The sequence below is a fragment of the Sminthopsis crassicaudata genome, chromosome 5 (genome assembly GCF_048593235.1).
Source record: "Sminthopsis crassicaudata isolate SCR6 chromosome 5, ASM4859323v1, whole genome shotgun sequence".
Classification (NCBI taxonomy): Eukaryota; Metazoa; Chordata; class Mammalia; order Dasyuromorphia; family Dasyuridae; genus Sminthopsis; species Sminthopsis crassicaudata.
This window is the reverse complement of record NC_133621.1, coordinates 306,913,236-306,929,070: the sequence shown is the minus strand read 5'-3', so window position 1 is coordinate 306,929,070 and position 15,835 is coordinate 306,913,236. Positions and strand designations below refer to the sequence as shown.

The 15,835-nt window shown below is 38.8% G+C and overlaps 1 protein-coding gene across 1 annotated transcript; it reads right to left on the bottom strand.

Annotated features, from left to right (window-relative positions):
- Nucleotides 1-1,069: 1,069 nt before the first annotated feature.
- Nucleotides 1,070-15,213, bottom strand: LOC141544020 (large ribosomal subunit protein uL23-like). Its single transcript, XM_074269676.1, has 2 exons — nucleotides 14,998-15,213; nucleotides 1,070-1,315 (listed from the first exon to the last, which is right to left on the bottom strand). Exons 1-2 carry the CDS (start codon nucleotides 15,211-15,213, stop codon nucleotides 1,070-1,072), a joined length of 462 nt encoding a protein of 153 aa, XP_074125777.1.
- Between the last annotated feature and the right edge of the window lie 622 nt (nucleotides 15,214-15,835).

Genomic DNA, 15,835 nt, shown 5'->3' with positions numbered 1-15,835 from the left:
CTTTCCATTTATATTATTAAAGTCATTGGGTATGTTGGTTTTGTTTCCTGGTTCTGCTTACTTCATGTGCATCTATGTCTTCTCAGACTTCTCAGTATTCATCATCTGTGTTGTTTCTATCAGCTCAGGAGCAGATCATTGAATCAATGGGCCACAACTTGTTTATCTGATCTTCTTTTGTTTTCTAATGTATCTCCATTAAGCCAGTGCTTGGACTCTTCCCTATGTTATGCTTTTATCCCATTCCTGAAGGAGCTTATTCCACATTTGGACAGTTCTGATTGCAAGGAAGAAATTGTTCCCCTATACCAAACATTTTCCTCATTGTAAAACCCCCATTATCCCTAGCTCTACCCTCTGGGGTCTAGCAAAACAAGACTAATCTCTCTTCTCCGTGGCACTCTTTCTATAGCCGAGGACAATCTCACATTTCCATCTGTACACCATCCCCCGGTGATCTCTTAAGCAGAAACAATGCTAATAAAATTGAGAATATAATAAAAAAACATAAGCAAAGTGTATACCAAGAGCCGCAATAAGTTACAGAAAATAGAGGTCACGAGGGATTGAAGTGGGAGAGAGTTCAGGGAAGATGAAGGCACGCTTGAGTAGGGCCGGGCAGGATATGTGGGATGCCAAAAATAAGAGATGTCAGCTTGTCAGCTGCTGGTGGGAGTGGGGAGATGATCCAAATATAGAGACTGGGAGGAAGAATATAATGATTGTTGGAGGTGGGCATAATGGAGATCATGACATGAGAGAATGACGTGAAGGCACTAAGCATGTTGACTCTGAATGAAGAGCAGGGGGAGGTATTCTCATTATCTGCTAATATTAGAAGAACTGTCATAAAAAAGAGATCCTCATGGGCCACTGTGGCAGACGTTCCTTCTCCAGCCTCCATGCCTTTGCATTGGCTGTCCCCTGAGTGGTGAATGCTTTTGTTTTGCCCTCTGAGTCTTGGGATCAGTAGATTCCTTTTTAAGACCTTTTTAAGACTGAACTAGAGTCATTTTCTTTTTTCTATATATACTGGAAAACTTTTTATTGTAGGAGAAGTTGGAGAAATTCACACAGTTTGGATGATTCTAATTTTGGGGGCACCATCTAAAACATCACAGTCTGGAGCAAGATCATCACAGGCCTTCTTCTTCCCATCAGGCCGGATTGGGGTATTGATCTGGGCTGTGTCAATGTCATACAGCTTCTTTTCTGTCTGCTTGTTGGTCTTGATGTCCACAATGAAAATGAGTCTCAAAGCAGACTCAGGGGGCAAGGAAAATTTCATAATGGCATAGGGATCAAGCTCGTTTCTCTGAGGGACACTTTTCCAAGGGTATTTGGGTTGGCTTCAAAGTCTTAGTATCTCCAGTTGCCAGAAGGTAGGGGATGTTCTGATCTTTATGTGGCTATGGATGCCGTTCAACACTGCCTTTGGCCTTCAAGGCCTTAGACTTAGCTTTTATTTTGGGGAGAGAATTGCTTCCTTCTTCACCTTGAGTGCCATTTTAGGGAAAAGTCTAAAGGAGATTTCTGCACTTTTGCTGCAGCTGCTTGGTCTTCACATAAATTTTTATATGTATGTGTGTGTGCACATATATACATATGCACATATATTTCTGTTTGTATATATAAGATTATATTTACATAGTATAATCTTATATATTTGTATATGTACATATGTATAGAGATAGATATATATGTATATGCCTATGTAGAATATATACATATGCACGTATATTTCTGTTTGTATATATGATTATCTTTTATATAGTATAATCTTATTGTATATTTGTATATGTCCATATGTATAGAGATAGATATATGTATATATGACTATGTAGGGCATATACATATGCACATATATTTCTATTTTACATATAAGATTATTTTTATATAGTATAATCTTATTGTATATTTGTATATGTCCATATGTATAGAGATAGATATATGTGTATATGTCTATATAGGACATAGACATATGCACATATATTTCTACTTTACATATAAGATTATCTTTTACATAGTATAATCTTATTGTATATTTGTATATGTCCATATGTATAGAGATAGATATATGTGTATATGTCTATGTAGGACATATACATATGCACATATATTTCTATTTTACATATAAGATTATCTTTTATATAATATATTCTTATTGTATATTTGTATATGTCCATATGTATAGAGATAGATATATGTGTATATGTCTATATAGGACATAGACATATGCACATATATTTCTACTTTACATATAAGATTATCTTTTACATAGTATAATCTTATTGTATATTTGTATATGTCCATATGTATAGAGATAAATATATGTGTATATGTCTATGTAGGATATATACATATGCACATATATTTCTATTTTACATATAAGATTATCGTTTATATAGTATAATCTTATTGTATATTTGTATATGTCCATATGTGTGTATATATATATGTCTATGTAGTATATATACATATGTGCATTTTGTTAATATATGTACATTCATGTGTATGTGTGTGTGTGTGTATACACATGTATTTGGGGAGGGCAGAGTTTCCATTTATTCCTCCGGCAAAATGTAACATCTTTGACAATGAGGTTTTTTTCCTCCTTTTATTTTCCTATCTCCAGTTCCTATGACAATATTCTTAATAAATGCTTGGTGATTGATTGTTAATCAGTGTTGCAGAAGCGATTTCTTTTTATGTAAATAGCCTTGGGGTGCCTCCCAGCCTTGAAATTTATCAAGGGAAGAAAACTTTAGATAGAGAAGAATTTGAGGAGATGTCCACATGGGTTGAATTGGACAAGAACAAAAACAACTCACATGACATAAACTGGGACGTTACCAGCTGCAGCAGATGCTGCAAAGGGGCTATAAACATCCATAATGCCTGCAGTTGTGCCAGCCTATAGCGTGGGGGCAGATCCCTTCAGAGCTCAGTGCCCAACATAAAGCCAGAGGATAAATCGCCCTTAGAACTCCATCCCCTCCAAGGCTGGATTCTGCCTGCCGCTGCTGTAATAATGCCCTGAGTCGGAGGGGGCCGTGAGGTTATACAACAGATGCCATCTTGCTGGGTCTGCTGTGCGCCTGCCATCAATCCCACGGCACATCCTTTTTGCCCTTCAGTTAGGATAGAGTGTCAGAAAACAAGGGTATGGTTGATTCTCGCCTCACTTGTCACCTGTGTTCCATTTATGTTTATAGATCTATTTTCTTCATGATAATGAGTTCACAGGGTCTGGAATGCTGAACCGATACTTTCCCAGGAATCTAAACCTGACAAGTGGTCATCCTGACTCTTCTTAAATCCATGTAATGGAGGGGGGAGGTGTATCCCCTTCCAAAGAACTGAATTATATTAGCTGCCATTCTTGGAGTACTTTAAGGCTTAGAAAGCACTTTACTTACATCATCTCACTGGAAACTCATAACAACCCTGTGGGCTAAGTCTTATAGGTATAATTATTATTAGAATTTTATGGATGGAGCCGCTGCTCAAGGAAGTTAAGGGACTTGTCCATTATTGCAGAGATAGCTAGCTAGCATTTAACAGTGCTTTATGGTTTGCAAAGCACTTTACAAATAGAATCTCAGTTTATCCATGAGAGGTAGGTTATTATTATTACCTCCATTTTATGAGGGAGAAAACTGAGATAAATAGAGGTTAAGTGATTTGCCCAGGATTACACGTCTAGTAAATATCGGATGCCATATTTGAACTCGGGTCTTCCCAACTCTAAGTCTACTGCTTTATCAATAGTGCCACCTAGCTGCTAGGAGATAACAAATGATCCAAATACATTTTTATTCCAGATCTCTTGATACCCAAGTCCAGGTGTTTCCCCCCGACATTTTGCTACTTCTCTAAAAAATAAGAACAATTTCCAAATAGCATGATTTTTATTCTCTATCCCTCTCTTAGCTCTTCATCAGTACCCATTCTACCAGCTATGAAAGCGAGGAGCCCAGACTTCATGTTGCAAAGAGATAAGCAGGAAATTATGAAATAAAAGGACAATTTTCTTGTTGTGTGTGTTAATTGCCAAAGTACACGTCCTGAACCTGAAAACCATTTAGGAAGATTAGATTAGAAGCTTTCAGTTATACATCCTGATTACAAAGGAGAACTGTTCTATCTGAAGCATGCTATACTCATGTTTGAATTTCAGTTTCTTCCCCTGTAATAAGAGAACAACAAAAGGGAACACTGCTGTTGGAGATTGTGAGATCATCATCTTGGTCTATTCCTATAATTATACAGATAAACTGACCTGAGAACCCACCATCATTAGCATCATGGCCAACTGTAACAACAGATCAGAGTAGAGTTAGCCGGGCCCCTGAATTACAGAAATCAGGGCTGGAAAAAGCTTCAGAGACTGTCTAGACCACTCAGTTGCTCTACAAATATTCTGACAAGTCATGACTGCAACTCTCCAGCCAGAATAAACCATTTACTGAACTGCTTTTATTGGTAAGAGCATTTTGTCCCATCCTATCGTTGTCTGCCTCCATTCCTATCCTTACTCCAGCCTCCTTGTTGTGTCCTCTAAGACAAAGTCTAAAAACATCACTTACTTTCCCATGGAAAAATTCAGTCTTCAAGTTACTTTCAGAGTAACTTAAAGACAATACTTCAGATCTGAGCAGATAAGAGACAAAAGTTTGTGTTTTTTGTTGTTGTTGTCTTGTCAGGTCTCACCGTGAACTCATCTTGAGCTTGAACTTCGCAGAAATAACAAAAGTCTAGTTACAGCCTCTTATACATAGGAAATTGATTGTTTGAAACCAAGACAAAGATTTTATATTTTCCCAACAAAACTGCATCTTCTTTGAGGAAAATGCTCTAGGTTGTCAGGTCTTTCTGAATCTCATGTCAAACATGGGTTAGTTCAGTGTCTTCTCGGTATCTGACAGGCAGCCCTCCTCTGCCTTTATTTAAGTCATTGATAACTTTTTAAAAACCACTGATAACAGCTCTCTGGGCACAGTTCCACTGGAGGCCACCTGTCAATTTAGTCCTGAAAATATCAATGATTATTCTTTAAACGTGTCCATTCAACCAGTTCAGAATACATCCAACTGTACTTTATGTAGTCACCATCTCTCCATCTTCCTCCACAATAGCATGAAAACCTTTTTCAATTGCTTTTGATAAGGCTTACAGGCTTGACTGCAGGGAGCTGTTTGCCACTGAGCTATGCTGGAGCTGCATTAGGAGGCAACAAGAGCAGTGGGAAAGTTAAGCAGGAAGGATCCTGGAGTTTGGTGATGGGAGTAATAGGCTACTGCTTCAATAAGCCCTGCAGCAGATGAAGAAGGCGGTTCTGTTTCAGATAAGCCATGGGTTTTACAGTGATTGGGTCCTGGGAAGATTTTGCAAGGCAGCTATTGAAGGGATGTGTGTGTGTGTGTGTGTGTGTGTGTGTGTGTGTGTGTGTGTGTGTATGTGTGTGTGTGTGTATGTGTGCCGTATTTCACTTCCACATTAGACATATATTTTAAATTGTAAACTCTCTCATTTTACAGATGAGAAAACTGAGATCCAAGATTAAGTAATTCACATAGAGCTAGGAAGCACCCAAGGCATGATTTGACTCAAGATTTCCTAACTCCTCCAGAGTTTAACACTTCCCACTCTACCACTTGTGTGCTGTGGTTACACTTCCTACTTCCTTCTTTTCTCAGGGTCAGGCTTCCAGAACTATGCCAGTCTATAATAAGGCTTCCCTGGGAAAGCTTCAGTAACTACCTAAAAGAAGATGCTCCCATCAACTTTGGAGCAGATTGGAGAGCCCCAAGCGTAGTGCAATCCCAGGGACACCCATGCATCCTCCCAGGTTCTGGTTGAGCACAAATCCCAAAGGAGATTTCGTTTTAAGCAGTTCATCTCTCTGCTGCCCAGCTTTAGAAGGCCCTCCTGCAAACAGGTAATCAGACTAAGGTGCCCGGGTCAACTCTGGCAAGAATATACGTCCCGCTTTGGCTCCTTCCTCTTATTTCCCAAGCTCTACATCTGTCATTAATCTCAGCTATGGGGCCCTGAGCAAGCTTTTCAGCAAATCTGTGCTCATGAAATACATTGGATCGCTCTCATCGATCCAGGCTCTGACATCTTCAACAGTTTTGGAGAATTGGGAGTGACCTGAAAACTATCAGCATCCCGTTTTTAATGCCTGACCTAATGTGGTCACCGTTAGCGCCAGAATCTTAACACAAATCATAGTGAGCAGTATGCATTAAAGGGGAGAAAATTCTTCTAAAGGTGGGCTTCACTTCTTCCTCTTGGGCACCCCTTTAGGCTTAAAAGAAAAGCCAGCAGGGAGACCTGGGTCTAGCCATCAGCACTTTATAAGCACTGTTGGAAGATGGCCACAATGTGGGAGCAAAGACACCTAACTAAGGCATCTTAGCAGGTTAAGAAAAGAGACTAGGACTCCAAGTCAGAGATGTAAGTTCAAATCTTGGCTCTAATTTGCGATCTATGTGATTTGGGGCAACTTCTGTAAAAATAAAGGAGATAAACTAAATGTCCGCTAAACCCCTGGGGGCTATTATACAGTGATCCCAAGATATTTGGCTCACATCCTCTCTGCTCTTATACCATTCCTCTCTATACACTCTGTAGTTCAGTCTTTCCTGTCCATGCCATGTGATCTCATGCCTCTGTCCTTTTTCTTACATGTGAGATGTCATTTTTTCCTTTCCTAGGCTGCTAAATCCTTATCCATCCAAGCTCAGATGTTATCTTCTTCAGGAAACCTTTCTTGGTGAGCCCTGTTGATAATGACCCTGCCTTTCAGATCTTACTCCCCTCACTTATGAGACCATGTTATGGCTCTCTATATTTGTCTTCATTATCTAACACACTTTTGAGTCCTAAGGGAGCTGGACTTATCCCAGATCTAACCTTATTATCTCTCTTGGTGTCCAGTACAATGTCCTGCACATGGCCAACACATGAAAAATAGTTGTGGGGGGGAAATTTTTTTAAAGAAAAGAAAAAGAAAAAGAACTGTGGGATAAATACATGAAGGCTGAATGATTGCTTGATGTTGCACAGAAATCACAATGGGATGGGTCCATGTACAAAGGAGTTCACATTGTTGTAACACTTTGCAGTTTCAAGATATGCTTATGCTTAGAGTTTCTTCTGATCTTCACATAGGAGATCGAGCTATGAAGGAAGCAGAAGAAGGGATAGAGCTCCATATGGTGGAAAGTGTACTGGGTTTGCAATCAGAAAGATTGAGATGACATTCTAGTTCTGATAGTAAAGTTAACAATTGTTAACTAAATCTTGGAATGTAAATGACTTTCATGATCTTGGATGAGCCCCCCTGACCTCAATGGACCTCATTTATTAATCTGTAAATGGGAAGGGTTTGAGTAGATACCCCTAAGGTCCCTCAGATAATTGCATAGTGAAATAGAAAGAGTAATGGCCCTGAGACAAAATCCAAGCTTAGACACTTACGAATCCCAAACAAGTTACTAGACTCTGTCTGACTCAACCGTAAAATGATTTCCTCAACTGTAAAATGGTTCATGAGGATCCAATGACATAATATTTATAAATCTCTTAGCATAGTGCCTGACATGTAATAGGCACATAATAAATGTTTTTTCCTTCCCTTCCCTTCTTTTCTATCCATCCCTTTATTTCAAGCTGAAATTCTTTGGCTCTTTTCATAATTTTTTTCATTTCATCACTTTTTTAAAAAATGAGAACTAAAACTTTCCCAATGAGCCAATCCAGGTGCCCACACAAGCTTTCACGTCCACCCTTGTTCCTGAATTTGTTGTCATCCTTATAACTATTCTGAGGTCCATGTTCCTCCAATGAGGCACTGATGGAGAGATACAAAAGACATGAAGGATGCTGTCAAATTAGTGAAGGACTTCACCTGGCCTGCCTTCAGGACAACATGATATTTACACAGCCAGAGAGTTTGTTCCCTTCAACATGCAATATTATCTGGAGTCCAGAGTAGATGCTATTTTATCTCAGTTCTGTTTGCTTTCCTCGAGGCTGGCTGGCTAGAAGGTTCAGTAAATAACATCCCTAAAGCTCTCCTAGCCCCCAAGCTTGTGACGAGCCCACTCCTAGTCTCACTCCCCCAAAGGGATTTTTTCATTCTTCCCTTTGCTAGGTGATTGAGGCCAGAGGGGAGGTGAACACTGAACACAGACGAGCAGACTCTGCCTTCCCCAGCAGTACCTACCCTGAAATGAAAAGGCACAGTGGAATTTCTTTTTCCAGTTTACAAAAGCCTTTCCTCATACCACTTTGAGAGTTATAAATAGTTCTTTCTCTTAAAGATGAAGGCTTATAGAGGTGAGCCGATTCAGCAGCAGTAGAACCATGCCTAGAACCAAATCTTAGTACCCAGGTACATTACTCCATCTGCTGCATGATGCTGCCCCTCAGTAATTAGCAGCTACAAGGAAAAAGGATCTTAGATCACAAGACCTTCTACTTGGGAAGGAATCCCTCCTGCAATCTAGAGATTTGGCCAGGATTTAGAGCTGAAAAGTAGCTAAAAGTTCAACTGCCTCCATTGGCAAGATAACAAGATGAAATCCCAGTGAGCAAAATAATTTAGTTCCAGGGACACATGGGTATTTAATAGCTGAGGTATGATCCAGCTTCCATCTTTGAAAAGGCCAGAGTCTAAACCATCCAGAACAGATGGCTTCCTCTCTGGGAAACAGTTGCCAGAAGTAGAAAATCCACAGCTTCTGGCATTTTTTAATCAAAAAGGAGATTTACAAATTGTTCATAATCACTTTTTTTTCTCCCATCACCTAACAAGGCACCAAGAGTTCTACAAATATTCATGAACAACATAGAAGTTTCTGATCAACACGATATTCCCAAATTATCCTGGTTGCTTTCCCATATGTCTTTCCTTTTCTCATTTCTTAGTTTCAACCTCGAGGTTTATTTCCTTCAGAGCTTCAATTCCTTCCTCATCAATCTCCTTCCTTGCAATCTGGCCTCCCTCTCCCTTCCTTCACATATGATTTTTTCCATCATCTTGGCCAAATGGATCCCACTATGGATGGTCCATGTAAAGACCTATTCTTCCCCAGTTTCCTCCTCCCAATGTCCTTTCCTTGGACAGTTCCTGCTTCTCATGGCGGTAAGTTAGTGGGATGCTGATCATTCTCATTTCTCTAGGACTTTCTGGTTTCCATATGTTCTCCAAATATTTTCATCAAACAAGTAATCTGAGGAAGGGACTACCAGTGTAAGTTTCATCATCTCCTTATTACAGAAGAAAGAGCAATTCCAAAATGCTGACATATTTGTCCAAGACCGTACATCTAGGCTCTGAGTTGGAAGTTAAGCCTAGATCTTTGAACTCTTAAGTGCAAGATTGAACTGCCTCTTCCACTATCAATGGTGTGTGCTCATATTTAATCAACTTTCATCACTTCCAAGAGTATGCCTTTAAACTTCTAAATTTCACAGCTTATAATGATAATTATATGAGACACTTACTATATGCTTTCTGACTGACTCATAGGTTTAGAGTTTCTTCTTCAGGGACATTTTCATGCTTTTCCCCTTTTATTTTAGGAGATTTTATCCTCACTTTTCATAGCCCTTCCAGGAGCTGTACAAGGCTGGCTTCCTTTTGCCAGTGTGTAAGTCAGCATCTCCTTGACATCAACACCCACACTGTTATCAAACTTCCAAATTACCCAGTGATTGTCAGAGTCTCTGTTGTAATGACACAATTAAAACCTCATCAACAGGGAATGAAAAGTCACCACCTGCAAGATACCTAACCTGGCTCCATCATGCAAAGAAACTTGAGAGAAAAAAACCATAAAACTTTTTTTTAATCTAAGAACATTTTTAGACACACACACACACACACACACACACACACACAAAGTCTCATTATATCTAAATTCATAGGCTCCACATAGTCTCTTAGAACTAGAAGGAATATTTGCAATGATATGATTCAAACTTTTCCTACAAAGGAAATTAAGACCTATGAAGGGGAAATAACTTATTCTTTTCTTTTAATGAATGAATAAAGCATTTATTAAGCACTTACTATATGAAAAGCCTTATGCTAAGCACTGAGAACAGGAATAGAAAAGTAAGACAATTCCTGCTTTCAAATAGCACACAACACATGAAAAGTTTTAGCTGCAGATCAGGAAGGTTCCCATGGTCCTTAAGGTGCCTGGACAAAGCAGATGATAACACATAAATCATAAAATAATAATAATAACAATAAAATCATACATTGAGTTAAAATGATTTGATTATTCAAGATGTAATGGATTGAGAAAAATATATGGCCTATTGGCAATGTGGCTTCAAACTTCATCTTGGTCTATTATTAAAATGCCCTTAAACCCATAATTCATCTTCTCTATACCTCAATTTCCTTATTTGTAAAATGAGAGAACTATGCAATATAATCCCTGGCTCAACTGTATCATTTGAGCTTGACTTGCAATTCTGTGCTTCCTGTTCCATTACCAAGTCATTTAACCCCTTTTCTCCATACCTCTTTCCAGCTTTCCCTATGAAATACCACCAAGATTGCTCATTTCCTCTTTCTCCAGTCCCCCTTTTATGTATGTCTTCCCATATTAACATAAGCTCTCCTCAAGGGCAGGGACTGTCTTAATTGCATGTGTCAGTATCCCCACAGGTTCCTATAGTACCTGGCTTGTATAGGGAAGATTCTGTCTCTTTCTATCCATATATTTGTGTCCTCCCTGTCACTGTAGATCGTCTTCTCTTAGCTAAGTAAATCCTTAGATAGCTGCATATGGTTTCCTTTGAAAAAAAGCAGATCCTTGAAAACAGGAGCCATTTCACTCTACCCATCCCAGAATCTCAAAGGTGATTGATTAATGGATCTGTATGAAATTCTTGTCATTGTGATTGTTATTGTTATTCTTCATCAGTCCAGGACTCTGGTTCTGCTTGACAGTGGTCAAAAAGCTACCAGATAAGCATGCCCCTTTATGGCCCACCATTAATACCTGTTAACTGATTTACATCTTCTGATATGAGGATGTTCTCCACTGAGTCATTCCTACTACCTCCTTCTTGTAGCAAAAGGAATCTATTGAGACAGCTGCCTCAGAGACAGAAAGGGCTTCTTGCTGGATGTGAAAAGGAGGAAAACTTACTACTCTGACCCATTATTTGCCCTTGTGGTGGATCCTAATCACTAAGCAACGTTTATAACTGTTTTGAAGCACAGATATAGACAGAAAGCGAAATATTGGAAAGCAGAACTCCCATCCAGATCCAAGATAATGACCTTCTTTTCTGGTGTGTGGACAGGAAAGGTGTTCTGGGGAGATGAGAGAGACGACATTATTGTCATGGCAACTGCCCACAATTCTGCCAGCAGCTCCCACCGCCTTTGACTATGTGAGGGGGGCTTATGGAGGATTAACCAGCTAAACCTGAGATGCCATTTCTTTACATGAGCTGTGTCCTCAGTGTCCCTAATCCCACAACGCTTCATTAATGCTCAAGGGATTCATTCATCATCCCACGGATGCCTGTGCTGCATCCGTGTGCAAATGGGAATCTGAGAATTAAAATAAGATAAATTGTTGGACTGGATTGCAGAGTTAGCAATCAATGAATACAGGCTTATCATACATCAGATCAAGTTAGGACAAGAAAAACAAATTGACTTAGAGAAGAAGGAATAGGCCAGGGATCATGAGACCAAGTTATCTCTTTAGGTTGTTGATGAACTTGCTATGTGACCTCAGACAAATGATTTAACTTTTCTATCCCTTGTTTGGCTGGGCCATAAGAGGGATGAGCATCCCTGTTCCGACTCTGCCTTCCAGGCAATCACAGAATCCCAGTTATTGCTTCCATCCAGAATAAAATTTATTGGTGCTTTTCTTATTATCTGGATTTATATGCTAAACTGCAGCTCATTAACATGTTAGCCAAGAGAGCTAATGTCCCTCACTTCTTTCATATATTCAGTTATTTCTGCCCCCACAAAAAAAGTTTACATTTCAGTCTTCTATACACAATGGCCATGTTCAGACCCTCGTTACGCCACACCTGAACTCTCTGCCTCCTCATTGCTTTGCCTGCCTCCAACCTCTCCCCACCCTAATTTTGCCTACACAGAGCCATCAAAATGATTTTCCTAAAATGCAGCATTAATCAACCCCCTCCCTTACTCAGCAAACTCCGGTGACTCACTATTGCTTTTAGGACCAGATATGCACTCTCTTGTCTGGTATTTAAACTTTCTGGAAACAGATTCTATTTTACATTCCCAACCTGGCATACATTATCCCTTTTCCAGACACTCTAGAATCCTGTCAAACTGACTATCTTGCTGTTCTTCACACATGATACTTTATCTCTCATCTCCACACATTTGCACTTGTCTGTCTGCCATGTCTGGAAGGCATTCACTCACTGGGAATCTCTGGTTTTCTTCATTCAGCTCAAGCATCACCTTCTACATAGAGAGCCTATCTTGACTTCCCCAGAGGCTTCCCTCCAAAACACACATACACACACAGTTATATACACACATATACGCACATATACGTGTATGTGTGTTTATATGCATGTCTCTATGTACATACATGTATGTGTGTATATATGTGTATACATATGTATATGTATTATATATTTATGTATTGTGTGTGTGTATATATATATGTATATATTCAGTCAAAAAATTTTGAACTTAATTTTCTATATGGTAAGCATTCTTCTCAGTGTTACAAATACAAAGAAAGGTAAAGTTCATTTTTCCCACTAAAGGCTCCCTCCAGTTTCCTTTAAGAACACTATCTTCTTACTAATGACCTTCAATTGTTCTTTTAAGTAATTTTCTCTCCTCCTCCAAAAGGGATTTTTTAAAGTTTTTACAAAAGAGATGCTTACTGTGAAGATATAGAAAGGAATGAAGCACACAAATTCCCCCCAAATCCAATAGAATTTTCTGCCTTCTACATGATCATTTCATCCTGAGCTAGGGAGAGGGGACTCACACTAAAAGACACTGTTGTAAAATGATCTGCTCCCTTGATCAAAAGGGATGGTACCTCCTAGCTACCTTTTCTCCAGTCTCAAATTTCTCCTCCTGAATATGGCATGGGTCATAGACAAGTACTTCCTTGCTTAACTGGGCTAGATTTTCACCTGGTAGAATTCTTTCCAGTCTCATGTCTCTTTCAGTCCTATGGAGCTCACAAGACCATAACTTGTTTGATTCCATCTCTCTAAACCATGTCACTTTATTAGGATTCTCTTGTGTCCTGTGTTTATATTTCAAAGTTTCTACATAGTTCTGGTCTTTTTATAATTAGTTCTTAGAAGGTCTTGGAGGTGGCCATCACCGACATGGCAACTCAATAATCTTAGATGACCCTGAGCTCCTTGGTTTTTGTATTTTTTTAAGTTGCAATATTTTTACTTTGATCTAGAGTCTCTGGATTTGGCCTATAATATTCTTAGTAGTTTTCACTGTAGATCCTCTTTCAATAGATGATCAGTGAATTTTTTTTCTATTTTCACTTTTCTCTCTGGTTCTACTAGGTCTGGGCAGGGGGCTTTTTCTCAAAATTTCTTGAAATATGTAGTCCAGAGTTTGGAGTTTGTTTGTTGGGGGTGAGGGGTGATGATCTAAATGAATCTAATGGTTCTTTGATTATTCCACCTTCATCTCTTTTCTAAGTCAGTTTTTTTTTAATGTTATATTTTCTATCATTTTCTCAGTCTGTTGACTGTTTTAATATTTCTTGTTGTATTATGGAGTCACTGATTTGTTTGAGCTATTAGGATCCGAAAGAGTTTGATGCCCTAAGATTTTGTACCTTTTGTGCTAAGTTCATTCTACTTTCATTTCTTTCCTCCACACCTATTTCTTTTCCTATTCTTTTCCCTATTCCACATTTTATTTGTAATTTTAAAACTTTTTTTAGCTTCTGCATCATTTCTTCTAAGAGCTATAATTGATCTTGTTGTCAAGCTATGTTCTTCTTTAAGATTTTGCTTGTAGATGTCTGGGAATTATTTTCTTCTAGATTTGTATCTTCTTATCCTTATCAATATAATAGTTTTTATTGTGTCTTTTTATGTTTACTCATTTTTTTAATAAAATATTTCCATTATTTAACAAAACTTTTTCATTTATTTTCAAACTCATCAATTTCAGGGATTAAAACTGCTAAAAGACTGCTTTTAGGGTAATATGAATGCATATAGATAGATAGATAGATAGATAGATAGATAGATAGATAGATAGATATAGCTATTCAAAAAGAATGGAAATGTTTTCATATCTCTTATCTCCTATTTTCTTACAGCATTAAGACAGAGTACAATTGATAAATCCAAAATCACACTGTAATTTGACTAGATTAGAATTCAGTACTTTAAGCTTGCAATCCAGATTTCTTTCTATTAGGTGAATGGCAAATAATTTGCACTTGTACAATCTTGGTTTTTTACTTATTTGTCACAAAGACGTGAGATGGTAAAGAATATCTGAGGTGATTGTTGACAAGGATGATTTAATTATAGTTTATATCTCTATTGAGAGAGAATTCTGTTTTAAAATTTTAACACTACATTATTTTCCCAATTACATGTAATTGGAACAAAACATATAGTTTTGTAAGATTTCTGAGATCCAATCTTTTTCTCCCTTACTTTCTTCCTCCCCATGCTAGCAAGCAATCTGATATAGGTTACATATAAACATTCATTTTCAACATATTTTCATTTGAGTCATGTTGGGAAAGAAAAATCCTGTTTGCTCTTTCTTTTACCCCTCTTCCACAGATTGAAACTTTGCATTAAAGTGAGGCTCTGTTCATTTCTGGAGGGAATGTTCTGTACCTTGTATTCTCTTGGGCCCTGCCACAGTTTTCACTGAGTATTTAGGGCTGTGTTCTCCAAGGATCTCAGAGACAGGTAAGGCTGCAGATGTGCACAAGCAAGTACCTCAAGTGACCTGATCTCAGGCAGTTTAGTTGTTGCCCCCTTGGTCCAAACTTTGCAAGCTTCTGACTCGGGACTGGACAATACAACTATGAACCTGATCCCAGATGTAGCTCCGGCGGACTGCTGCTGGCCCCTGCCACTGTCAGTATTTGGAAGAGTCTGCAGATTCAGAGGGTCAAGACTGCAGATTCGCCTTTTGACTGAGCTCCCAGTCATGGTTATTGAGCTGCCGCAGGTTTCAGATTAAACTGTAAGATGGATGTAAGACCCTGTTTTAGTGTCAGAGGCACACCGTTACTTCCCACTTCTGTTCCTTCTCTTTTCCCAATATGCAGCCTCAGTCCAACGGCCACTTATTACCCTGATCTGTCACTGCCTGGCAGAGTTTCTTCACTCTACATGTGGTCTGAGACCTTACTCTAAGGTATAAGCAATAGAGTTGCCAGTTGGTGTCTGTTCCTGCCCCCAGCACAATCTCAGGCCTTTCTGAACTATATCTGGGGCTTCCTTTGCCACAGGGAATAGCCCTTACATTTATTTTGTATGTTACATCTTTGTGTGTACTTATTCCCTGCATAGACTATTTGCAAAGGCTCTATTGTTTAGGAATAGTCTTGAATTAAGGAATAGTCTTGAATTTAGGAATTGCTTGAATTAAGAATAAGAATAAGTACCTGGAATTTGAGTTTAAGGACCAGCTCAGGCAAGGGTTCAATGGCAGAAGGACTGTTGACTAAAGCCAGGATGTAAGTCTGACATGCAAATAAGGACCCAGAATTAAATCCATAGAGTTCCTAGTCTTTGATCCACACTCTGGCAATGGTACCTAAAAGCCATC